Source organism: Grampus griseus (genome assembly GCF_964374135.1).
Source record: "Grampus griseus genome assembly, chromosome: 2".
Taxonomy (NCBI): domain Eukaryota; kingdom Metazoa; phylum Chordata; class Mammalia; order Artiodactyla; family Delphinidae; genus Grampus; species Grampus griseus.
Genome location: NC_139018.1, coordinates 166,823,898 through 166,850,323, shown reverse-complemented (window position 1 = coordinate 166,850,323; position 26,426 = coordinate 166,823,898). Strand labels below are relative to the sequence as shown.

Below are 26,426 nucleotides of genomic sequence, written 5' to 3'. Positions count from 1 at the left end.
GGAGTGACTCATATATGAAGACACGCATAACTGGTGGTGTTCTCTCTAATTATCAGTTTACTGAGGATGGTAATTTGACAAGACCTGGAGATGCTATAGGAAATATACTGATCTTTGGTAGATAAACAATTAAGAGAATTAAAGGAACAGGAAAGGAAGACACCTCCAAAGATTACCCATCTCATGTTCTGCCTTAACTACATCCTTAAAGGCAGAGAATCTTCCATAGCATCCCACACACGCTCGTGTGATTAGTGGTTCCCAGGTCAGAATGGCCCAGGAACAAATGTAGGGGCTCAGCAAGTCACCAGATAGTACAGCTGACCCTTGAACAACAGGGATTTGAACTGTGTGGGTCCATTAATATGCAAATTTTTTCAATAGATATTTTTAAACTGTGTGTAGAATATCATGTGCAAGACTTAAAGTGGAGAACCTATCTTTACAGGCATAAGGGGAGTGACAGTTAATATAAAATTAACAATGTGCTACTGTTCTTACTCTTTTATCACTCTGCTTTCAAAGAGTTACATTACTGTACAGCATGCCTCTCTCTCGTAATTGGAGAAGCTGCGTATCAGCCTATCAACACAAAGTAGTTTTCTAAAAAATGTACCAATGTTTCCATTACTCTATGATGAATATGGCTGTAATATGCCCTAAAATTTTATAAGATTCACTCATTAGTGTATCGGCTGGGCTACGGTGAAGCAATTGTATCAATGACACCAGGTGACATAAGGCAACCACACTGCTGCTTCTTCCTTATCAATGCACGAATCCTTGTCCCTGTAAGTAAATATGAATTTCTTCTTCACATTATCTTTTCCTTTTTGATGTTTAGTGTTAGTATAACACCTACAGTGTTTTGTATCATCTAAGACAATACTGATGTAGGTACTGGCAGATAATTCATCTTGTCAACAGACGACATAAACTTATGGCATCAGTAGAGACAGTACAGTACTTTCACTGTATTTTCTCTTCCTTATAATTTTCTTAATAACATTTTCTTTTCTCTACCTCAACTCACTATAAGAATATAGTATATAATACATATAATATACAAAATATGTGTTAACTGGGTTATCAGTAAGGCTTCTGGTTAACAGTAGGCTATTAGGAGTTAAGTTTGAGGAGAGTCAAAAGCAGATTTTTGCATAATAAGCAGATTTTTGACGGCAACGGGGGTCGGCGCCCCTCAACCCCCCACTGTTCAAGTGTCACTGTATTCTCTGGGTCCAGCCCACCCCTATTGCGGAGCCTCTAATGCTTCCTCGGGGTCCCACTCAGCCATTTGCAGGAAGGCCCTCCAGGCTGTCTCATGTGTCCTGGACCCTGGGGATCACTGTGCAGCCAAGGCCTCTAACACCTCAAATCTACGACGAAGTCCTCACCAGGGCGCGACTCACCCCCCGTGTGAAACCTTGGAATATTCGACAAAGGGACCTGCAATGAGGCGTGGAAAGCCAGCAGCGCAGCCTTGCATTCACAGGGCCCCATGAAGTGCTCACGAAACAGTGCTTCTAGCGTGTCCTGGTTGTTACACCTCCTTCCTCCAGGACTCCCTCCTCCAGGATATCCAGTCTCCTCGATCCGCCCGACCCTTGCCGTCTGCCTGCTCACTCTCCGCAGATGAACTCACTGCCTGCTTTCCTGCGAGATCAGAAACCAGCCGGTGATGGTGATCAGCAAGCTCTGGATCAAAGCATGTGTGGCTCCTGGGAGACCATGCGCTGCTGTACACGGGAATCCTGTCTTACGGCTCTATAGCTCCTGTGCCTAGAACAGCTCCTGGCACTTAGTAGGTACTCAGTAAATATTAGCCACGTGGGTGGATGAATGAATGAATGGTGGGCTCTGGAGTCAGAGAGACATGGCTTCAAACCCCAATTCAGTCACTTATTAGCTTTCTGACATTAGACAACTTCTTATAATTTTCCTGGTCTGTTTCCTCCTGTAGAAAATAGGCAATAACCCCTGTCATATTGCTGAAGGAATTAAAAGAGATTATGGAGGTAAAATGCCCAGCACAGTGCCTGACACAGAGTAATTGATCCATAAATAATATTTTCTCTTTCTCCACAGCAGAGAGCACACATCTGCCATTTGCTTGATGTCTCCTGCAGCGTCTGGGAAAGTGCTGGGCATGTGAGAGACACGCAAGCAATGCCTGCTGAACTAAATTGCAGTAACTGGAGAAAACTACAGTGAAACAGCAAATCATTTATATTTATGAGCATTTTCTAGCATTGACTTCTGTATGCTCATTTTCTTCTTGGAAGTGAGTAGCCTCTTTTTAAAATTTCCTCTTTAAAATCATCTACGTTTAGGAAAGGCTTTAAGTCACAACTTATACGACAGCAGCAACATGAGAAATACCATCAGTATAAAACTAAATGTGGTCAGAGATGGGGGTAGGATGACATGAGTAGAGGCAAAAAAAGAGAAGAAAAGAATTTATTCCATTCAAAGAAAGGGTAAGTTCTTTTAAAAAATTGTCTACTCTGATTCTTCTCTGCCACCTCAGATCCATTCTTCATTCTTCTTTGCCTTGTTCGGTGACCCCCAAATCTAACCTCTACTGACTGGCTGACTGGCGTTCCCGGGCTCCCTTGCTCTCTGGCTTCCAGCTGGGTTCAGCCAACAGGGAGCACAGGCAGGAGGCTGGAAGGAGGGAGAAGAGGTCGAGGTTTTCCTCCCCTCACTTGCTCTCTTTCTCCCAGTAGCTGTACAGTTGTCCCTCAACAACCACGGGTTCTGCATCCACGGATTCAACCAACCGGATCTGTGGATGTGGAACCTACGGACACAGAGGACTGACTCGGCATCCGCGGATACGGCAGAGGGCTCTGGAACCAATCCCTCGCAGACACAAAGGGACGACATATTCCTTTAGGCAGCAGCTCCCGACAGGCAGCAGTCCTCCACAGCCCTACTTCTCACCAGGCTCTGCAGTGTGGTCCCTCCTTCTGCCCTTCAGACCCAGGTGTAGGAATGATTTCTCAACGCTGTTCATCTGTGGGCATCTCACCATTTATTCTCGGTTCTTCAGTACCCTCTACCTCTGTAAACAGTCCTCTCAGTTAAACCCTCTGAACTGGTTCTTTCCTTCCAGTTCCTGAATGATAGGGTACATTTATATTTATCATTTTAAAAAGGGCCTACTAAGAATTCTTCTATTACATCACTGATATTTTCATTTTTAAAGATCATTAAAAAAGCTTCTCTAGAATTTAACAATGCAATTCAAATTAAGTAAAGTAAAAAAACAGATGTAAAAAAACCTGGAAAAATGGAAGAATTATAAGGCAGATGTACTTGAATTATTACTGAGATATATTTCAACCTGATAGTAAATTGGAATACTTTTCCCCAATAAACAATGTTGTAAAACTATAATCCTTTAGGCCAGCTGAAAATAAGCTTACTTTCTTAATAGTATGCCTAAAATACGATCCTAATTGTGCTATTTCCTGGACTATATGGTGCAATAGTTCAATAAGCATGAATGAGATTATTTGTATGGTTACAAATCCAGAGCCTCACTGTGTAGCTGCTGAGGGTACTGCTCACATCATACTCTACATGGATGGCACTGCAGCACACAACTCCAGGCAACCCACTGCGATGGTGCCCTTGACACTGTGCAACACTGTGGCCCCATCTAAATCCCAATAATTCAGCGTCTTCGGTGGACATTCCCCAAAGACCTGAAGGACAGAGTCTCACACAGTTATGAGAGCAGGACAGATTGTTCTGAGAACCAGTTAAATCTCCACACTTGGAAGAATCAACATTGTGAAAATAACGCTACTACCCAAAGCAATCTACAGATTCAATGCAATCCCTATCAAACTACCACTGGCATTTTTCACAGAACTAGGACAAAAAATTTCACAATTTGTATGGAAACACAAAAGACCCCGAATAGCCAAAGCAACCTTGAGAACGAAAAATGGAGCTGGAGGAATCAGGCTCCCTGACTTCAGACTATACTACAAAGCTACAGTAATCAAGACAGTATGGTACTGGCACAAAAACAGAAATACAGATCTATGGAACAGGATAGAAAGCCCAGAGATAGACCCACGCACATATGGTCACCTTATCTTTGACAAAGGAGGCAGGAATGTACAGTGGAGAAAGGACAGCCTCTTCAATAAGTGATGCTGGGAAAACTGGACAGGTACATGTAAAACTATGAGATTAGATCACTCCCTAACATCATACACAAAAATAAGCTCAAAATGGATTAAAGACCTAAATGTAAGGCCAGAAACTATCAAACTCTTAGAGGAAAACATAGGCAGAACACTCTATGACATAAATCACAGCAAGATCCTTTTGGACCCACCTCCTAGAGAAATGGAAATAAAAACAAAAATAAACAAATGGGACCTAATGAAACTTCAAAGCTTTTGCACAGCAAAGGAAACTATAAACAAGTCCAAAAGACAACCCTCAGAATGGGAGAAAATATTTGCAAATGAAGCAACTGACAAAGGATTAATCTCCAAAATTTATAAGCAGCTCATGCAGATCAATAACAAAAAAACAAACAACCCAATCCAAAAATGGGCAGAAGACCTAAACAGACATTTCTCCAAAGAAGATGTACAGACTGCCAACAAACACATGAAAGAATGCTCAACATCATTAATCATTAGAAAAATGCAAATCAAAACTACAATGAGATATCATCTCACACCAGTCAGAATGGCCATCATCAAAAAATCTAGAAACAATAAATGCTGGAGAGGGTGTGGAGAAAAGGGAACACTCTTGCACTGCTGGTGGGAATGTGAATTGGTACAGCCACTATGGAGAACAGTATGGAGGTTCCTTAAAAAACTACAAGTAGAACTACCATATGACCCAGAAATCCCACTACTGGGCATATACCTTGAGAAAACCATAATTCAAAGAGTCATGTACCAAAATGTTCATTGCAGCTCTATTTACAATAGCCCGGAGATGGAAACAACCTAAGTGTCCATCATCGGATGAATGGATAAAGAAGATGTGGCACATATATACAATGGAATATTACTCAGCCGTAAAAAGAAACGAAATTGAGCTATTTGTAATGAGGTGGATGGACCTAGAGTCTGTCATACAGAGTGAAGTAAGTCAGAAAGAGAAAAACAAATACCGTATGCTAACACATATATATGGAATCTAAAAAAAAAAAAAAGGTCATGAAGAACCTAGGGGTAAGACAGGAATAAAGACACAGACCTACTAGAGAATGGACTTGAGGATTTGGGGAGGGGGAAGGGTAAGCTGTGACAAAGTGAGAGAGTGGCATGGACATATATACACTACAAAACGTAAAATAGATAGCTAGTGGGAAGCAGCCGCATAGCACAGAGAGATCAGCTCGGTGCTTTGTGACCACCTAGAGGGGTGGGATAGGGAGGGTGGGAGGGAGGGAGACACAAGAGGGAAGAGATATGGGAACATATGTATATGTATAACTGATTCACTTTGTTATAAAGCAGAAACTAACACACCATTGTAAAGCAATTATACTCCAATAAAGATGTAAAAATAAAAAGTCTCCACACTTGCATAAGACCTGGAGGTTCCTCCAGGTATGGGTGGCAAAGGCACTAACATACATGCCCACTAAGTTCTGGGCCCCAGCACACCTTGATAACAGGAGCTGCTATTTACTGACATTGTCAGTGTCCCATGTACTGCGCGAGATATTATTTCTAATCTTCACACAACTATCGACACTACTACTGCTAATAAGGGGTTAAACTGCATGGGGTTCTTTCTCTGTGCTCTTCATTGCACTAAATACTTTACAGGCATGATCTTAATAGGTAGGTACCACTGCTAACTCCTTTTTAAAAACGAAAAACTGAGGTGCAGAGAGGTTAAGCATTTCAAATTCTAACACACAGTAGGTTGCAGAAACAAGATCCTATAAGGGTCTTTAAGGTTTAAATATCTTACCCAAGGTGGACTACATGTCAGGGAGCCACAATTCAAAGCCACATTTGCCTAAAAGTCATGCCTGACATTTTTGGAACTGAAGACCAAAGGATAATTTTCTACACTGAAGGCTGAGCTCAGAGGTCGGCTCCAAGCAACTTATATTCACAATTTATCATAAACTGAATGACAGCACATTTGAAGGCGCTTATAATTAAATACTAACGTACTTGTACATGAAGGAAGCTTATGTTCCTGAGAATTTAACATACCACACATAACTACAATAATGTAGATATGTTTGGCATAAAACCAACATAAGAAAACTGGAAGACTCTAAATTGCCACAACTTTTAAAAAAAACAATATAAAGACCAGGGTACAAATTCCATGTTGTGATTAGTTTTTTCATAAGAACAACAAACAAAGATGTTTTGGAATCATGAGGACAGGAGAAAAGTTTTGTCATTCAGCTACAAACTGAGGAACTCACTCAACCTAAAAGGAACTCACTCAACCTAAAAGAACTCACTCAACCTAAAAGAACCCACTCAACCTAAAAGAACCCACTCAACCTAAAAGAACTCACTCAACCTAAAAGAACTCACTCCACCTAAACTTTCCAGAATATGGTGTTGGTGGCTTATGAGCAGGCAGGAAAAAGAACACTACAATAAAGCCCCTTCCTGAATCCTGTTTTTGTTTGTTTTTTGGTCCCTTGTGTATAAACATTGGGAAGCATAGAATTAATACAGAGATCTATTTATACATACCAGCACTTAAAAGAAAAAACATGACTTGTTATTTCTAATTGAATTTCATACTTGTTTTGGGTAGGGAAGTATATTCTCTGCTAGTTGAGAAATTCCTCTAAGTTATCCTGTTAGTGCCTCTGCGATGGGCTCAGGCTTTCTATCTGCTTTCATAAACTTTAGGCTATTTATTAACTCCTTTACTGGATGTAACATATGAGAGAGTAAGACAGTGCTGAGGCATCTCTGCTGCCAACAGTAAATGCCTCACACATAGTAGACGATCAATAAAATTCTGTTGAAATTTTGTTAAATGAGTAAGACATTTTATTGTTAAAACAAAAGCATCATCTGTGTCTACATTTCCCAGAAAATAGGAAATATGTGACATGAACTTACATGGCTTGGTGGATAACTCGGGATTTCTCCAGAAGGTATTCAGAAATCTGTGCTCCCACGACAGCCCCAGAAGGGGTAAATTTCATTTCTAAGTATTTTCCAAATCGGCTGGAATTGTCATTTATAATAGTGCAGGCATTGCCAAAGGCTTCCACCAAATTATTCATTTGTAAAATCTTCTCTTGCAGGGTTTTGTTATTAGCCTAGAGAAAATGTCAAGATATTAAAAAAATGTAAAAAATTAATTTTGTACAGAATGGAATGTCTCTTCTCTGATAAGCACTTTATGTAGATGTAAACATACAAGTGCATCTTCTTGGTTTGTTGCCAGAAGTTACAACCTAGTATATTTTTCCCCTCCTGCTGGTACATTCACTCACTTCCTTTCTTAGAGGGGCGAAGAGATCCTTTACACTTTTTCTATTCAAATATAGTTCTGTTAAGTTCCTGATTTACAAACACAATTTATAAGCAGTCTACGCATACTGAGGTACATCTCAAACTTTGTTATTCCTCCTCTACCTATATGGGTCCCCATCCACAAGATCCCCAAAGCTGTGGACCAACTTCCCTTGCTTCCACGGAAGCTGTCAAACCGGCAACTAGAGGAGTAAAGATAACGTGTGAACTCAGAAGTAGAGGACAGGGAATAATTGTGAAAATCAAGAACAGCTCGGCTGTGTGGAAGGGAGATGTGGATCCCTGGTCCAGGCCAGCGGGCCTACGTGGCTGGCCCTCCATTTTCTCCTACACCATCTCACATTTTCCTTCCCCCAAACAAGCATCATGTTGGGTTTTTTTTCTTTACCACTTTATTAAACTGAAATTCCACCAGAAAATTTATTTGGGTTAACAACCAACCTCTTTTAGAAGGCATCCCCCCTCTTAGAGGTTTAAGGAGGTATCAGTCATTCACATCTTAGTAGAAACAGATCAAGTGGATTATTTTCAGTGTAATACCTTGCTGAAGTCAGCTGTGTTAAAGGTACGGAAATGTAAGGGAGGAGCAGCAGGTATTTCTGGAACATAGGCTACATTAGAATTTGGGGAGGGCCGAGGGGGCATTCACAGTGTGGTTTTGGGGGCATATAAGGATTTTGGATATCCTCTAAAAGAGGCAATAAGGGGAGAGAAAAGAGAGGAGCAAGAATTGGGATCATTGACTCTTTTTAAATGTTGTTTGGGGCTGGCCTTGCACTCATGAAAAAGGTGAGAAAACATCAACCACCTGTATTAGGTAGCAGTGCCCTGCTATGTTAGGTTTTGAAGACTGTGTATTACAAAGGTAAATTCCATCCACCAAACATACCATTTTTGCATCTGCTAAATCTTTACCAAGGAAATAACTAAAAGACACACTCAGTCCCGATAAGGGTAGAATTCTTTTGTTTTTATATCACCATCTCCAATTAATATCAAGTCACATTTTTAGATCTAGCACAAGATAAAGATATTAAATAAACGTTAGATGTGCTGACATCCACAAAACAACATTCGTACAAGTTAATCCGTTATTGACGAGAGCCTCTATTGACTTCACAAATCAAGAAAGAATAGCAAAGGCCAGTGCGGAAGGCCCCTGAGTAAATTTATTCAGGTGTTCAACTCTTCCACGCCAGGAGGGTATGCTGTGCCACACACCATCCCAACTCTCTCCAAAATGACGTTTATTTCAGTGAACTTAAAAGCTTGTAGAGTGATGCTTATCCCAGAAGTAAGGAGAGGGAAGTGGATGGGCAAGGGGATGGGGAAGGGATTGAGATGACAGCCCTGAGGTAGGCCCCCCTTCCTGGCCTCTACTGGCTCTTCCAGTTCTGAGGGGTCACAGGCCTGGTTACTAGTATATTTCTATTCCATACCCACACCCATGATGGAAAACATATAACCAGTCAATTGATTTTTAACAGGAACATGAAATTCTTCTGACAATGAATTAGACTCAATTAAGCAGCTGTTTTGACACCATGAGGCACCCTTTTATATATACAGTGGTTGGGTCTGGCCTTGTACCCACAGTGCTTTGTAGCACAAGATTCCTATAATCACTGTGACGGCAAAAATTTTAAGATGACTCTACTTCTAACTATGCAAATCACTATAAACATTTTCGCAGGGATAAGTTGTACACAATGATTTTTCTTTTTTAGACATTAGCCTAATGAGAACACATTATTCTTGATTTATCTTATTTCAAGGACTCTACTTGGAAAATCAAACCAAGTCTCTATCCTCAACATCCCATTTTTTAAAATTAAGGTCAAATTACATAGAGGTTCACACTTTATATAGTTCTGAAAGTTTTTACAAACATATGCGACCATAAATCCCTCACTATAGTCCACATAGAGAACAATCCCATCACCCCCCAAATTGTCTCATTACTCTTTGCAACCCTTCCCTCCACTCTCAGCTGCCGAACATCCCTGATTTGTTCTTGTGCCTACGGTTTTACATCTGCAAGAATGACACAGCAAGTGAACCCTACATGTAGTCTTCTTAATCTGCTTCTCTGACTTGGCCTAAAGCATTTGAGATTTATCCAAATCTCTTCCAGTGAGCTTCATTGCTTGTATCAGTGTTCATTCTTTTTTATTGCTGAGTAATATTCCATGGCATGGATGTACCATAGTTTGTTTATTCATTTCCTAGTTCTGTTGTTTCCACTCCCTGGAGATGATGAACAAACCTCCTATAAATTATCTGTCTGTAGCTTTTTGGATGAACATGGGTTTTCATTTCATTTGAACAAATACCTAGGAGTAGGACTGCTGGGTTGTATGATAAGTATGGTTAGACTTTCTAAGAAACTCCTGAGCTGTTTTCCAAAGTGGCTGTACCATTTTGCATTCTCATCAGCAATACACGAGTTTCATTCAGTTCCTCTATGTTCTTGCCAGCACTTAGCATTGTCAGGTTTAAAAAAAAAATTTAGCCATTTTAATGGCTATGTAATGGTGTCTCACTGTGGTTTTAATTTGCATTTCCCTAATGACTACTGGTGTTGAACATCATATTTTCATTTGCTTTTTTTGCCATTTACATATCATCTTTGCTGAAATGGCTAGTCAATTTTTTTGTTCATTTTTAAATTGTTATTTGATTTCTTATTATGGAATTTTAAGAGTTTTTAAAAATATATCTTCTGGATACAAGTCTTTTATTAGAGTGTCTCTGAGTCTGTAGCTTGTCTTTTCATTTTCTTAACAGTATCATTCAGAGAACAGAATGTTCTTAATTTTGGTGAAATCAAACTTTTCCCTTTATGGATTATGCTTTTTATGTTGCATCTAACAGCTCTTTGCCTGACCCAAAATGACAAAAAACAAAGTTAACTGACTTAATTTTCTTCTAGAAATTTTATAGCTTTTGGTTTAATCTTTAGGTCTATGATCCATTTGAAGTTAATTTTTTATAGCATGTGCGGTCTAGAGTAAGGTTCAATCCTTTTGTATGCGCATATTCCAGCACCATTTGTTAAAAGACTATCATTAATTGACCTTGCACCTTTGCTGAAAATCAATAAATCATATATGTGCAGATTCTTTATTCTATTCCATTGATCTGTATACCATCTTTTCTTTAATAACACACTGTCTTTGACTATCACAGCTTTTACAGTGAGTCTGAAATCAGCTAGCATTTATTAATCCTCCAATTTTGTTCTTTTTCAAAACTGATTATTATAGTTCCTTTGCCATTCCATATACATTTTTGATTCAGTTTGTCAATTTCTAAAAAAATAAAATCCTGCTGGGATTTTTACTGTAAACTACATTGAATCTACAGATCAATCTGTGGGGAATTGACATCTTAATAATATTGAGTCTTTTAATCCATGAACATGTCATATCTCTCCTATTATTCAGGTCTTCTTTGATTCTTTTATCAACTTTTTCTATTTTTCAGCATACAAATCTTTTACATGTTTTGTAAGATCTAGATTTCAATAGTTCATGTTTTATGGTGCTAATATAAATAATACATTTAAGTTTAAACTGATCATTGTTAGTATGTATATAATATATAAATATAATTAATTTTTGTATATTGACTCCCCTTCATCTTGCTGGTAACAAAGGAAGAAGAAGTAAGGAAAGCATTCAGAGAATACGTTAGGGCAAAAAAGAGAGAAAATCACCTCTATAAAGCCTTGCCTACTAAGAGTGAGAAAAGTTAGAATTTGCTTAAAACAAAACATATGCTCTTTATATTGTTATATTTTAAACTCACAAAGGATAACAAGTGTGTTATAATTTCTGTGCATTATTAAATGTGGAAATTCGTAAATATTAACCTAATCAGTTAAATTAAATTCTGAAGTATAACAAATATTTCTGTTAGGACAGAGAAAAATTAAATTATACCTTTCCAAGCACTGTCAGCTGCTGAACTAAGAGATGAGCACTTTCAGTCTTTCCAGCACCACTTTCCCCAGAAATAACAATGCACTGCACGGTGAGAAAAGGAAACTGTAAGAAGACTTCATCCTCACAAAATTCAGCTGACACACGAGAAACTAAGAGGAGAATTTCTAAAAATGTGAGACTCTCCTTACCTGATCTGAATTATATGTTACCATAGACTGGTATCCTAAGTCAGCCATGGCAAAAATGTGAGGAGGATTGGCAGTTCTCTTTGCTCCAATATACAGTTTGGAATGCTAAAGGTTAAAAAGAACATGTGCTGTAGGGCTTTTGTTTTTGTTTAAACCCTACTTATTTACAGATAGAGTGCTAATTTTTAAAGCAAAAGGTGAATCAAAATACAGCTTCATACCACCAAAACATCACATCCGTATTACATACACACATACATGCACAAATCATGGACAATTATGTAAAATAAAAGTCTGACATAAAACAACAGGGGAAAATGATATGACATAATATGACATCACTTTGGCAGTGGTATTTAAAAGAAGACTCTTTTGGAAGTGCATACCACTTCCAAAGCAGAACTTAAAGTTTCAAAATACTAAGATTTCCTTAAATAAGCAGATACTTTATAAATAAGACAATCAGGTATCATTTTGTTGACTATTCCTTGGATATAATAATGTATGACATACGATCACTACTTTTTTCCTTTCATGTCATTTAACATACACTTTCTCATTTGCTTTGCCCAAGATCACATAGTTAACTGATAGCAGAATCTGTGCTAAAGCCCAGTCTTCTAAAACTTGGTCAAGGTTCATAAATATGCCATTATTCTTGTAAATCTTAAAGTGGTAGAGACTGAGAGAGTTACACTTTGCACACAAAAAATTACATTAAGCACAGTATTATTCTAGAGTAATATACTATTATAATACAACATAATGTTCTAGAGTACACAAATAGCTAGAAGAGTATGGATCTAATTGAAAATGAAAAACAGCCTAGCTTAACTCCAGAACACTATTCTATATTTAAACATTAGGGGTGAATAATGGATAAGTATGTGCTTATATTCATAAAACATATTGTCTGATATTAAAAATTTAACCAGAAGGAATTTTTAAATTCATAATGATGAGTTTTACAGCCATTAAGTATACAGTACCTACATATACAATGTAATTTTACTTTTGACTCTCCTATACTTGGTTCAGAGGTAGACATTAAGTCTATACTTTTTAGGCATCTGTTTATTGATATGATATGTAGTGTGGACCAGTTACCAATTACCAATGACAAGAAGTAATTAACACATCTCACACAAAGACCACAAACTGCATCCAGATCGATTCATCTTCTGTTTTTTCCTATCTCTACGTTTTAACAATAATTATTTAACTGTTCATTCAAAGGATTAGATAAAATTAAATTAATTTAAATACCTGAAGAGTATAAATTTTTGTACAAAGTAAGAAAACGTGTACAAGCCACACCACATACCTCTGCGGAATAAAGACCCAGACTCTGAAAAGGGTTAAGAGCAATGAGTATGTCTCCCACATAGAAGTAAATCTGATCTCTGGAGTAACACTTCTCAAGTTGCTCTGAGACTGTATTCTATAAAGAAATAAAAGTAATCTCTTTTTGTTAGAAATGACTGATGGTCAATTATCATTTTAAAAGTAAATGATAAGAAATAAAACATTTGGAATCTGGAGGAAGGATCAGAAAGAAATAGATCTATTGAGAGTAAGAAGTGTAACCTCCGGTCAGCAACTATCCTTCCCCTTGACGGGTATTTTCTTTTCTTTCGAGAGCCGTAGAGGGATGTCATTGTTACCTGTGTTTTCCACAGAATATATTATATGCTACAGGGATTATATATACACAATGCTTTCAAGGAAGTAAGTAAATGCAGCAGTTGAAGTAAAGAGAAAGAACACTAGAAAAGGGAAGAGAAGATATAGTGAACATGATTTTATTCCAAATGAAGGTTATTCAATGGCTCTGTGGAATGTCCTCAGTTCCCTCGCTTAAATGTTTGGCTTTGAGGCAGAGTAAAAAGTACAGAAAAGTAACTTCCACAATTGGTAAATAATACATGGAATCAATTTTAACAGTGCCAGACATCATCATTTATAGTATATGACACAAAAGATCCTGGGTCAAAAAAGAGACAAAAAAATAAAACACAGACAATAGAAACAAACCAACCCAGTGTTTAATACGTAGGCCAGCAATATGATTAGTAAAGCCTTCTTTATAATCCACAAGCTTAGGATTTCACATCATTGGAAAATCTGATACACAAAGATTCATAAAGGTATTGGCAATCTCTGGCTTACAAACACTATTTGATTATAAGATGTTTGATGTTCTCAAGAAAGATTATTCTGAGGAAGTACTTGCGTTGTTTATGCAACCCCAAATTTCCCAAGTGACTACTTCAGTTCAGAATATGCCTCCTGATTTGCTACATTTTTAAGCAAAATGCTCAGGAATGTATCAGAAGTATTAAAAAAAAGGGAAGCCTGTGGATCAGGCAGGGTAGTGATCCCAACCTTTTACTGAAAAGGAGCCTTATTATTTCTCTAATGATGTGATTATCTGAAATAAAAGGTGATGAGGAAAAAGAGGATGAGACTATAATTTACTGGCTTGGACTGGTACCTTCATGAGAGATGTCTGAAATATTTCTGAGGTCACTGGGATAAGAAGTTTCAAGCAGAATTCATTTCCCGAAAAGGTGGGCTCTGTGATCCCACGAGGGGTCCACTGACCATGGTAACAGACAGGCTCTCAAGGTATCTTCGAGGCTTTAGGTCCTGCCACTGAGATGGTGATGTAGGAAGCAAATCACCCCTTTGAGACTCCTGGGGAGAATTGAGGGGAAGAAGGGGTCTTGGACCTAAGCAACTCAAGCTTGTGGGAGCTAGCACTTTTGTAATTCGAATATAAAAAAGAAGAAAAAGTTGACACCAGGCCGGAGAGATCTGCAAACGTGAGTTACACACAGTAAAACTGAAGACAGGAGGGATGATCAGGAAGCTAAGAGACGAAGAAAGCATGAAACCTACAGATGCTATTCAAAGAGCCTCCTCCTCAAACCACTTCTATAAATTTTTTTAAATAGACAGAATGTTTAAGTTTAATTAAGCTGCGTTTCTTACCTCATCCAAAACTTCTAGGGTTGCTAAATCATTCACATCCTTGAGGCTGGAAATTAAAGATCTGTTGAAGTTACTTTTCTTGGTGTAAAGACGTTCATGCCTGAGGAGCAATAAAAAAGAAAACCCTTTCTGATTTGAGAACTTACTACTAATCATAGTAAAAGTCAACTTTAGATACTAAGAAACTGAAAAACATCTGTGAAGCTGATTTGCTAAATTCAACGATAACAATTTACCAGAAAACAGCCTCATGCATTTGATCTGTCTTCTCCTCTTCACTGGGAAAATGCAACACATTAAACTTACTTCATGGATGATCATAAGAGCTCATTATTTCCATCAAGAACTACCTTATATATAATATTCTTTAAAGCTTCCTCTAAATTCCGATGTGTGACTTAATCTCTTACAAAGTGGTGAGTTGGAGCGATTTTCACTCATTAGATTTACAGTTTTGTCTGAGGTAGTGTTAGCCCACTGGTAGTCAAGGAATGATAATTTGAAAAATTATTATTCAGCAGAATTTAAGAGGAATACAAAATAAGCCACACTGGGGACTTTTAAGAGGTAAAATGTATGCAGAAAATTGATTTCAGGTACTAGGAAGTTTACTTTCAAAGTGAAACATTTCAGCAATTTCAAAAACAGCGTAAAGATCTTGATCTGACATGAGGTCTGGAGAAGTTGCTGAGGTAAACACAAGGGTTTGTTTCAACTTTTCTGGACATGAAACCCACTCTATTCTGAGCATAACTGCATTTTCAGTGTTTATTTTTGGGCAGACTGTTATGCATTTGAATCTGTCCATTAGTGAAAGGGGAAGGAATACGCAGATTACAAAGCATAAGAATCATACCACTTACCCACCAAACTGTAATGGTTTCTCATTGCTTAGAGAATTAAGTCACTATTGATAATGGTCCCCCCTCTACCTACGGCCAATCCCATTTTGTGCGCTGGATTCCATGTCCTCTCACTTACTCAAGGATATCACTCCTGCTGGGTCCTCTTTCTCTCCTGTACCACTCATTTCTCCCTCTCGACTGTTATAACATCTTCCCCAAAAGAAACAAACAAACCACCTGTCCTTGAGTTTGTTTCCTCCATCTACCATTCCATTTCCCTGCTTTATAGCAAAAATCCTCAAAAGAATGATCTATACTTAACTTCTTCAATTGCACTCCACCCATTAAGAAAACCCATGTCAGTCAGGCTGTCATCACACTCCACGGAAACAGCTTCCATTAAGCACAACAGTGACCTTCTTCACATTGCTGAGTCCCACGGTCCGTTCTAAGTCCTCATTTTACTTAACCTACTGGTAGCACTTGACAAACTCTTCTTGAACACGTTTGTCTTGGTGTCTTATGTCCTTCTCTTGATTCTCTTCCTTACCTCACTGGCATCTCCATCTCAGTATCTTTTTCTGGTCCCTCCTCATCTTCCTACTGTCACATTTTTGAGTCTCCCAAGCTTTGGTCCTTAGAGCTATTTTCTTGTCTATCAACATGTACTTCCTGATTTCATCGCTTTAAATACCACTCGTGCACTGACAGCTCTGCTCGTCTCCAGACCTAAGCACCCAGCTGCTCACTCGACGCTTCACTTGGCTGTGAAGGTGGCTGACTTAATATGTCCCAAACCTGCTCCTGCCCACGACCCTCATCTCAGCCCATGGTGATCCATTCGTCTGCTTGTCAGCCTGACCCCTGGCTCCTGACTTTTTCTCATACTCCTCCTGCAACCCATGTACAAATCCCCTCAGCTCTTTCATCAAATCCAATCCAGAACCAAACCTTTCTCAACACCATCGCCTCCACTACAGTTCATCTCACACCACAGCAGCCTCCCTGCCGCCACCTTTGCCTCTGATATCCTTCTCAACACTGCACTCAGAGTGAGATTTTAAAAATAAGTAAGATTTGTCCTTTGTCTTTTAATTTCCTCCTCAGTCCCATCGGTGTGATGAAACTTTTCACAGTCTACCTCAAATGCCACCTGTTTTAAACCCTCAGCATAATTCTGTACATCCTTCTGGACAAACATTTGAGTTAAGTCATTTCAGTCAATCACTTGTGTACAGGTCTTACTCCCTTTACTAAACTGTAAAGTTCCTCAGGATGGTGCTGGAATGGTTGGACATCCACATGCAGAAGAAAAAAAAAAAGAATCTAGACACTAAACTTACAAAATTTTCACAAAAATTAAGTTAAAATAAGTCATAGCATATATACACTACCAAATGTAAAACAGATAGCTAGTGGGAAGCAGCCACGTAGCACAGGGAGATCAGCTCGGTGCTTTGTGACCACCTAGAGGGGTGGGATAGGGAGGGTGGGAGGGAGGGAGATGCAAGAGGGAAGAGCTATGGGGATATATGTGTATGTATAGGTGATTCACTTTGTTATACAGCAGAAACTAACACACCATTGTAAAGCAATTATACTCCAATAAAGATGTTAAAATAAATAAATAGATAAGTCATAGGTCTAAATGTAAAATACAAAACTATAAAACTTCTAGAAGAAAATATAGGAGAAAAAAGCTAGATAACCTTGGGTGTAGAAATGAGTGTATGGACACAATACCCAAAACATCATCCATGAAAGAAAAATGTGATAAGGTAGACTTCATTAAAATGAAAAACTCCTGGGCTTCCCTGGTGGTGCAGTGGTTAAGAATCTGCCTGCCAATGCAGGGGACACGGGTTCGAGCCCTGGTCCAGGAAGATCCCACATGCCGTGGAGCAACTAAGCCCATGCGCCACAACTACTGAGCCTGTGCTCTAGAGCCTGCGCGCCACAACTACTGAAGCCCACGCGCTTACAGCCCATGCTCCGCAGCAAGAGAAGACACCACAATGAGAAGCCCGCACACTGCCAACGAGGATTAGCCCCTGCTCGGCACAACTAGAGAAAGCCTGCGCACAGCAATGAAGACCCAATGCAGCCAAAAATATTTAAAAAAGAAAAACTTCTGTTCTGTGAAAGACACTGTTGGGACTTCCCTGCTGGCGCAGTGGTTAAGAATCCGCCTGCCAATGCAGGGAACACAGGTTTGAGCCGTGGTCCGGGAAGATTCCACATGCCATGGAGCAACTAAGTGCGTGCACCACAACTACTGAGCCTGCACTCTAGAGTTCGTGAGCCACAACTACTGAGCACATGTGCCACAACTACTGAAGCCCACGTGCCTAGAGCCCCAGCTCTGCAACGAGAAGCCACCGCAATGAGAAGGCCATGCACCACAACGAAGAGTAGCCCTCCTCACCGCAACTAGAGAAAGCCCACATCCAGCAATGAAGACCCAACACAGCCATAAATAAATAAATAAACAAACAAACAAACAAATAAATAAATAATTTATAAAGTAAAAAAAAAAAAGACACTGTTAAGAGAATAAAAAGTGAAGTCACAGGCTGGCAGAAAACATCTGCAAATAATATATCTGATTAAGGACTTGTATCTAATAATATGAACAGTGCTTTACTCCTACTTGCAATTCTTAGATGTTTCCATAATAATTTTTATAGCATTTACAAAAATGTATAATTATGCGCTTATTTGTGTAGATAATTTAGCTAATATTTGAATCCCTTACTACAATACAAGCTCCAACATACACAAGACTATGTGTCTTTAGTTTCCCATTGTGTCCTTGGAACAAGGAGATGATTGAGAACACAGTAGGTCCTCAATAAATATTAGTTGAATGAATGAGTGAATGCATATCTCCCACAATTTCTGGCACAGGATTTGCCCATAGTTGGTTTCCACATTTGCTGAACTCGACAAGAATCATCTTTCGTATCCCCTTATTTCCAAAGAAACTCATATGACATATGATTTTTAAGAAAATAAAGATATCCAATTATGTATTTAATTTAAGTGAAGCCCTGAATTTTCCATCTGTTTTTATGGGTCCATTTGGCATCCAAAGACTGTTCCTGGAGAATGACAAGGAGTGGATGGTGACAAGGAGCCTGGACTCAGGCACGAGCCCGGCAGCTGAAACAGCAGGAGGGACAGTGGTCCGTGGTGAGGCTGGACTCCAGGCACTACGGGAAGCCAACGCAATATTTTAATCAAAGGGCAGAGTGTGGAAACAATACGGTGGAGTAGCATGTTTTAGTAAAGAAAAAAAATGATTTTACTATATTGTAGAGATAAACATTATCACTAGGTAGAGAAAGCCAAGAAAAGTTAAACTTCAAGTAGCGAATGCAATTCAGGGTCATCTATTCTAAGAACATATTAGATGATAAATGTGGCATTTCAAATTAGTAGAGAAAGAAAAAACTTCAAGAAATTGTGCTGGAACAGCTGGTTAAAATTTTGGGAATCATGTACTTTATGTAAAAATTAATTCCAGATGGATTAACAAACATAGATTTAAAATGTCATCATAAAAGTTCTAGGAGAAGATGCAAAAGAACGGCTGTGTAGTAATGGCATACAGATGGAATTTGTAAGTATGAAAAGATAGAAAGGAATTAAAAAATGGAAGAGATTTGACAATACAATTTTAATATGAGTATAATAAAATACAAGTAAAAGAGAAAATGGGAAAAATATTTGCAATATGTATGATGGACAAGAATTAATATGTCTAATATATCAAGAACTCTTGAAACTCAAAAGAATACTGAATATGAGATACCATGAGATACTAAGATAGCAACCTTGTATTGAACACACAAGTTTTAGGCTTGTCTCTTAATTTGGGAAGATAAATTGATCACTATCACCATTTCCTAAAAACGACATGTTATCACCAAAAAATGCTGGAAGCTAATAATCTTACCTAGACTAACAATATTTAAAAAGCTGAATCATATAACCTCTGTTGCTTCTTCCAACCCTGGAATTCTCTGTCAACCGAAGTCTGTGTACTGATAGGTATACTATTGTAGCGTATGGCTGTCTGCTTCATTCTGAAGAGAAAAAAGTCCTTTTCCATGACTTTGAGAAACTAGGTTTTACCATTCATAAAGACTTCATCAGGGGACTTGAGAAGATGCTTTGGCCCTATTCTAGAGCATAGCTCCTTTATTTAGATTCCTCTCCAGTTAAAGAGTAGAGGGGCTAAGGTATATGGGGAGTGGCCAAGCAGGCAGCAACAATGGCCATAAAGCCAGTGAGGAACAGAGGCTGACTGATAAATTATCCTACATTGAACTGAATTCTGAGGTGGTTATACAGAAGATCCAAAGTTATTTCTGAAGCTATACAAATCCCTTCCTTTGTTTAGATCACGGAATTATTGACACCCAGTTAAGAGGCTGGGCTCTAGAATCTGAATGCTCAGATCAAGTAACAAAAGATTTTATGAGGATAAGCAAAATGGATTATTTCTTGTCAAACTCTCATTTAAAATGGGCATATGGAAATGCCTTATATATAATTGCTACTATTATTCCAGCTGTGGCCCTACCACTGACTAGCCATGTGGCCTTGGGCAAGGAACTTACTCTGCTTCTTCGGAAATAATAATGGCTATTTCACACACACACACACACACACACACACACACACACACACACACACACACACACACTAGGTAGAGCCTTAAACTGTACGTTTCAACATCCACTACTGCATTCATTCATTCAACAAATACTTAAATTTCTGGAGCATCTAATATATTTCAGGCACTGTTAGGAGTTGGGATAAAGCTATGAAGACAACAGATAAATGTTGTGAGATTAAATGAAATAATACATGTAAAGTGATTCATTCAGGGCCTGCTATGGTTAATAAATTATTATTGCCTTTATGATCATAGGTTTAATCCTCATTTACTTTATATTTTATATTTAATATTTATATTGAATTATATATTAAATTTCTATTTATTTCATATTTTGTTGTCTTCACTCACTTTTTCTCCCAGAGGTGACCCCTCTACCCTCCTCAAGCATGAACTGTAAACACATGACCCTGAACTCAGCAAAGCAGGGAGTGAGAAAATGTGGGCCCAGGTCTTGCTGACGGAGGATTCATGAGCATCACTGATTCTGAAGGACTTCACTGTATTTATTATTAAGTCCTACGTATACCCTGATGGTAGCATCTCAGCAGGAAATGGGCACCATATCAGCAAACAACTCTTCCTTTCTTTGTTTCTCCTCCCTGTGTCACTGCAGTGCTCAGGCTGATTTGACAGGTAACAGAGCTGGTGCTCAGTCGGGTGCTGGAGGAACGTGGTGAAAAGGCACATGGTGTCTGGCGTATGTCGGTGTCAGCACACTCCCCTCCCATCTCCCGCTGCTTCAGAGTTCGGCGCTGCTCTCCACGAGGTCAGTTTAACCGGAGAAGTCCCCTGGTCATGGGGACTGCCTGTTTACATTTCTCCCGTATCTGTATTTCTGTATCACCAATGACTGCTGGACACAGCCATCACAATAGACTGCTCTAGAAAGCACTGTCAGCATTGCTGTCACTTCGTTGGGTCTTAAACATAATAGAGACAATGGGGCCAAAAAAAATTTTAAAAAGGCAGTTACAGCTGTCACGACAAAGTAGCATGAGTGAAGGACTCACAATTATACTCCCTCAAGTGGCATGATTAGTTGCATCAAGAATACTTAATATTTTTAAAACTACACAATTGACCACATATAAGATCATAGGGTGTAAGAGTGAGAAAAGCAGTTGAATTGTGAAAAGTGAGGTAAACAAGTTTGTGATGTGTTCACAAAAACTCAATGAACCCAGTTATTAATATGATATCTCCATTCCTGCTCTGATTCTCCCACCCTAAACACACACACACACACACACACACACACACACACACACACACACACACACTAGGTAGAGCCTTAAATTGTACGTTTCAACATCCACTACTGCATTCATTCATTCAACAAATACTTAAATTTCTGGAGCATCTAATATGTTTCAGGCACTGTTAGGAGTTGGGATAAAGCTATGAAGACAACAGATAAAGTCCCTGCTCACATGGAACACACATTCTGATGGAAGAGTTAACAAAAAATTATAAACAAAAAAGATCATTTCCACGAGGGTTTTGAAATTACACAAATCATGCAGAGTTAATTCAGGTGCAAAAATTAGTTTATAAAAGCTCTTTTTCATGCGTTAAACACTTTAAAAGCTATTAAGGTTGTAATGAATGATTAAGAAAAACTATTTTTAAGGTGTATTCTGTGAATGAAAATAAAAAGAATCATCAATTGTGAAAATATTTTACATCTTCTTACTGATACATGTCTCTTTTGGTCATTAATGTAGCCTAAGCACCTAAAAGAGTAGCTGGGACATAGTAGGTACTCAATAAATATGTGCAGGATGAATAAATGAATGAATAAATAATTATTTGTCAAAGGAAACTGTCCAATCTTTATCGTTACCCTATCTTTCAAGATACTTTTACACTTTTTACATTTTCCTTTTGCCTTCATTTTACAGAATTAATTTCCAATGTTACTTTATTAAATATTTAATTCCTGTGAGACTTAGAGAAGGCAAAGTCAGAATCCTTCCAATAAGATTTTTGTCCTCTTGTGAAAAGTACAGCTTGTTAACCAGATTATATTTTTCATTTACTCCATCCTACTGGAGAGACATAGTTTCAGACTACAAATATTTTCTTTCTGTGTTGTCAAAGGTCACAAATACCTCAGGGGTGGTTAGTACAGCTTCACTTGTATTTCAGTTCTACACACTGAAAAAAGAAACAACTCTTGCTGCTCCCTGTTAAACGTTTATCCTTGCGATTCAGTTGTACTGCTGTAAACCAACAGCTTTATTTGCTTTCACTTTGGTTAAATATTCTCTGGTAAATATCAAGCTCCGTCTTCTAAGGTGGTTCGGGAGCCACTGGGGTAGTTCAGAAATCCTTTGTTAAACAGAAATATCATCAATGGTTTTCTTTTAGTTTCCTTATCCATCTTTAAATTCCACTAACAAAGTCACAACTGGTAACACCAATGGGCATACAGGCTCTCACGGGTGTGCCCTGGAAGACTAGTTTTTATTGATCTGCAGTTTGACCCCTTTGGCCAATCGTGCAGTTTTGAAATGATGCTGGGGAAGGAGCACACACCAGCCGGGTCAGCCAGATGAGCAGATCAGCTCTGGCGATGACTGGAGTGACAGATGTCATCGTCACCCAGCTCAGCTACACTTTTGATTGTTCTTTTCATTCACAGGGCCCTTCCTCTTTCACATATAGTTAACTGGCGGCTGAAGAAAAATGTTCCCACTGAGAAATCTTGTCTGTTTCTGCTGTGAATGTGACTCCTCTGTGCTATTATTTTATTTTATTTATTCTTTTTTTTTTTTCTGTGTGTTATTATTTTAGAGTGACCTGGTTTTAGATGTTGAAATGAAACTGACACCGGTGTTTGCAAGAGTATTTGATCCTCCATCTGCCAAGAGTTCCTGACATCTTTCTTCTCCTCACCCTTAGCTCAGAGACAAGTAAGAGAACAGGGAAGAGACAGTTTCTGTAAGTAGAATCTTGCTGCACAGTTCCTTCAGTGTGTAGAGTTATTAGTGCCACTGTAAGTATCTGTAAGACAAACATCAGTACAGCAAAACAATCTGGTTAAGAACAAACATGGCTGGGACTTCCCTGGCGGTCCAGTGGTTAAGACTCCACGCTTCCACCGCAGGGGGCACGGGTTCAATCTCTGGTCGGGGAACGAAGATCCCGCAAGCCACGTGGTGCGGCCAAAAACAAAAACAGAAAAACAAACAAACAGAAACATGGCTGAGGAGTTTCACATAGTCTGACTTTTCAAGGAATGATAGCATGAAGGGTCATGGAGAGTGTATAATTACATTTACTACATTAATTTTTTATAAGTACAAAAAGTATACTTTGTTTTTTTAAAAAAATTGAAAAATACCAAAAGGTATAAGAAAAAAGTGTCACCTGTAACTACATCCCCAATATAACCACTGTTGACATTTTGATATTTCCTTTTATTCTTTTTTATACGTACCTAGTTTTTAAACAAGTCAACAGGATTTCATCTTTGTGCCATCTTACCCTCCCAGCCTCCTTCCTCTCTGGTGACAAGGGATAAATTTCCCTGCTCTGGGCACAGGCCAGCTCTTGTGCTCGTAACCTGCTTCCCCCAGGGTCACTGCTGTGATGCTCCCCTGTCATCGGCGGCACAACCTCTCCCCCGTCAGCGTACAATGTGCTCTAGTATCTCCCGTCTTAAAAAAAAATCTCTCCTTTGATTCTCCATGCCTTCCAGCTACTGCCCCATTTCTCCTCCTTTTACAGCTGAGCTTCTTAAACAGTAGTTCCTATTCCTTATGTCTTCCTCACCTCACCTCTTTCCTTAACTTCTTCCAGCTGGGGCTGCCCTCCACCCCACCCTGCTGAGAGGACTCTCCGCGAGATCACAAAAGAACTTGGTGTGTCCAAATTCAGCATTACTCTGTTTTAAAAAACTTGCAGCGCTCTTTAGAAGAATTGCGCATCCTCTCCTTGAAACACTGGGTTTATGTGGTTCGCAACAGACCACGTTCCCCTGCTTCTCCTCCCTGGAGGGCCACAGTCCCTCAATCACCTGTTCTGTCTCCTCTCCCTACGCTAAATTCCCAAACACTCACATTCAGTGACCTCATCTGTGTCATGGCACCAAATACGTCTATAAGCAAATGACTCAACCACTGTCTCCAACATGGGCTTCTCCCCTGAAGCCCAGACTCCTATATTGCACTGCCTACTTGATAACTCTGCTTTCCTGTTTAATTGGCATATCAAATGTAACTAGCCCCAAACAGAATACATGACCTCTCCACCCTATCTGAATAAATATAGGGGAATTACATTTTCATCCATGGGCAGGGAACAACACCCACATTTTAGGCTGGGCTGCCCAGGTAGTGTGTGTGTGTGTGTGTGTGTGTGTGTGTGTGTGTGTGTGTGTGTGTGTGTGTGTGTGTGTGTGTGTGTGTGTGTGTGTGTGTGTGTGTGTGTGTGTGTGTGTGTATTTTATATACTTATATATTAAATATATACTTATATTTGTATTTAATAGATATATATTATTTTTTGAGGGGACCTTGTGGTACAGTCAGATCTATATAAGAATCAACCATGAAGTCATAGTATTCTATTTCAATTTCTATTCCCAAGACTGGAATTGCCATAGGTAGCTATTTATTTATTTCCCTTTCTTTCCTTCTTTTTGATAAAACACTGGGGATTGTGATATCAGATTTTTCACTTAAAAAAACCCCAGCTGTATTTAAATAAATGCATAAACATCTAACTTCAAAGTGAACCAAAATTGGTTTTTTTTTGTTTTGTTTTGTTTTTGCAGAGATTACAAAACTAAACGGGGAAGCAAACAAGATTAGGGCAGCTGAACAGCCAGAGATAAACCTTTACATGCCTGGCAGTAAGGAATGAGGGGCATGTCATTTTGAATTCTACTCAAAGGCTGCAATATTCTGCTCTAAACCTTGACTACTATCTTTAAAAAATATTTCTCTCCTTTTCCCCAACAAAGAGATGGTTAAAAGATTTAGCTACTTTAAAGCAAAATTTGTCCAGGAAGTTACTCTCAATGTCTAAAGCCTTCGACATGAGAGCAAAAATGTATTCAGAGGACTAACAATGTGAAGGCACTCGCAGAAAACAGTCGCTCTGCCCTCTACTCAATCTGTGCATCTCACTTTACTGCAAAAAAATTAGTATCATCTTTATTCAGTGTCCTGCCTCCTGTGAGGCACTGCAGAATTCAACCCTATAAAAATGTGTCTTTTCTTTACAGTAATAATACCAAAAACAGATGCAGTCAAATCCTAGGCTATTGCTAATTTGAAAGAAAAGAGAGAAGGGATATTGCAGTATTTCTTGCAACCTTTAAATGTAGGTCAAGGCTCTTGATAATCCCTTAGGTTTTAATTTTTTTCTCTCTAGAATAAATTTTTTTTAAAGACTAATGCCTTTAAGAAAAAGGCCAAAGGGTATACATCCAGAATTTTTCAGGAAACTTTGTTCTTTTTAGAAAAATGTTATATTTTGCTCTATTTAAGTGCACATGCTTGTTGTATTCTCAGCATTTTATCCCATGAAATCCAATGTGATCACTTTCAGGGGCCTCTTTAAATATGATAATTATAAAATTATAAGAAATATATGTACAAATACAATATTTTAAGAACAAGTAAGGATTTGAGTCAGTTTAAAATAGCTAAAAATGGGTAATGCCATAATTCAAGTAATTAATGATTTCTAGAACATCACTGGAAACATTACAGGAATTTGCAAATCTGATATAAGCTTTCAGAATTTGTAAAGTGGGCCTAACATCTGATAAAATTTAGATTCCTCTCTAAGGAATCAGCATATTTCAATATTAAATACTAATGAAGAACAATCTTCCATTGAAGGATGTTGAAAAGACTAAAGAAATGACTAATAAATTAACCCACATGAACTTTAGAGAAGCATCCCAGGATTTCATCCTCATACAGATTTGCTTGAAAGCATTTTTACGTGGAAGTCCTCAGGAGGACAAAATTTTTCAAACTAAATTAGGACCTAGATAATAAACAATGAACCAGGGACAGCCTTCTATCCAATTCTTTATTTGTGCTGACATCCCATGTACACAGCTAGTATCACAGACGGGAATCTATTTTGGGTGATCAAACAAATGCATTCAGAATCTTCCCAGGCTCCTGATCCACAATCCACATGGTGCAACTCTAGGGCATCATTCATGACGTGCCTCCACGCTTGGGGGTGAAAGCAGTCACATGGAATATGAGATGAACAGTGTC

General features: G+C 38.6%; 1 protein-coding gene across 1 annotated transcript in view; it reads right to left on the bottom strand.

The window, feature by feature from the left end:
• MYO3A (myosin IIIA) overlaps positions 1–26,426 on the bottom strand; it is a gene marked incomplete at both ends in the record, with an annotated part of 171,340 nt that overhangs the window by 88,289 nt on the left and 56,625 nt on the right. Inside the window, 5 exons of the mRNA XM_082648314.1 lie at positions 7,098–7,300; positions 11,462–11,545; positions 11,653–11,757; positions 12,977–13,093; positions 14,647–14,746. Coding sequence (XP_082504440.1) covers positions 7,098–7,300; positions 11,462–11,545; positions 11,653–11,757; positions 12,977–13,093; positions 14,647–14,746 — 609 coding nt within the window. The remainder of the gene's footprint in view (positions 1–7,097; positions 7,301–11,461; positions 11,546–11,652; positions 11,758–12,976; positions 13,094–14,646; positions 14,747–26,426) is intronic.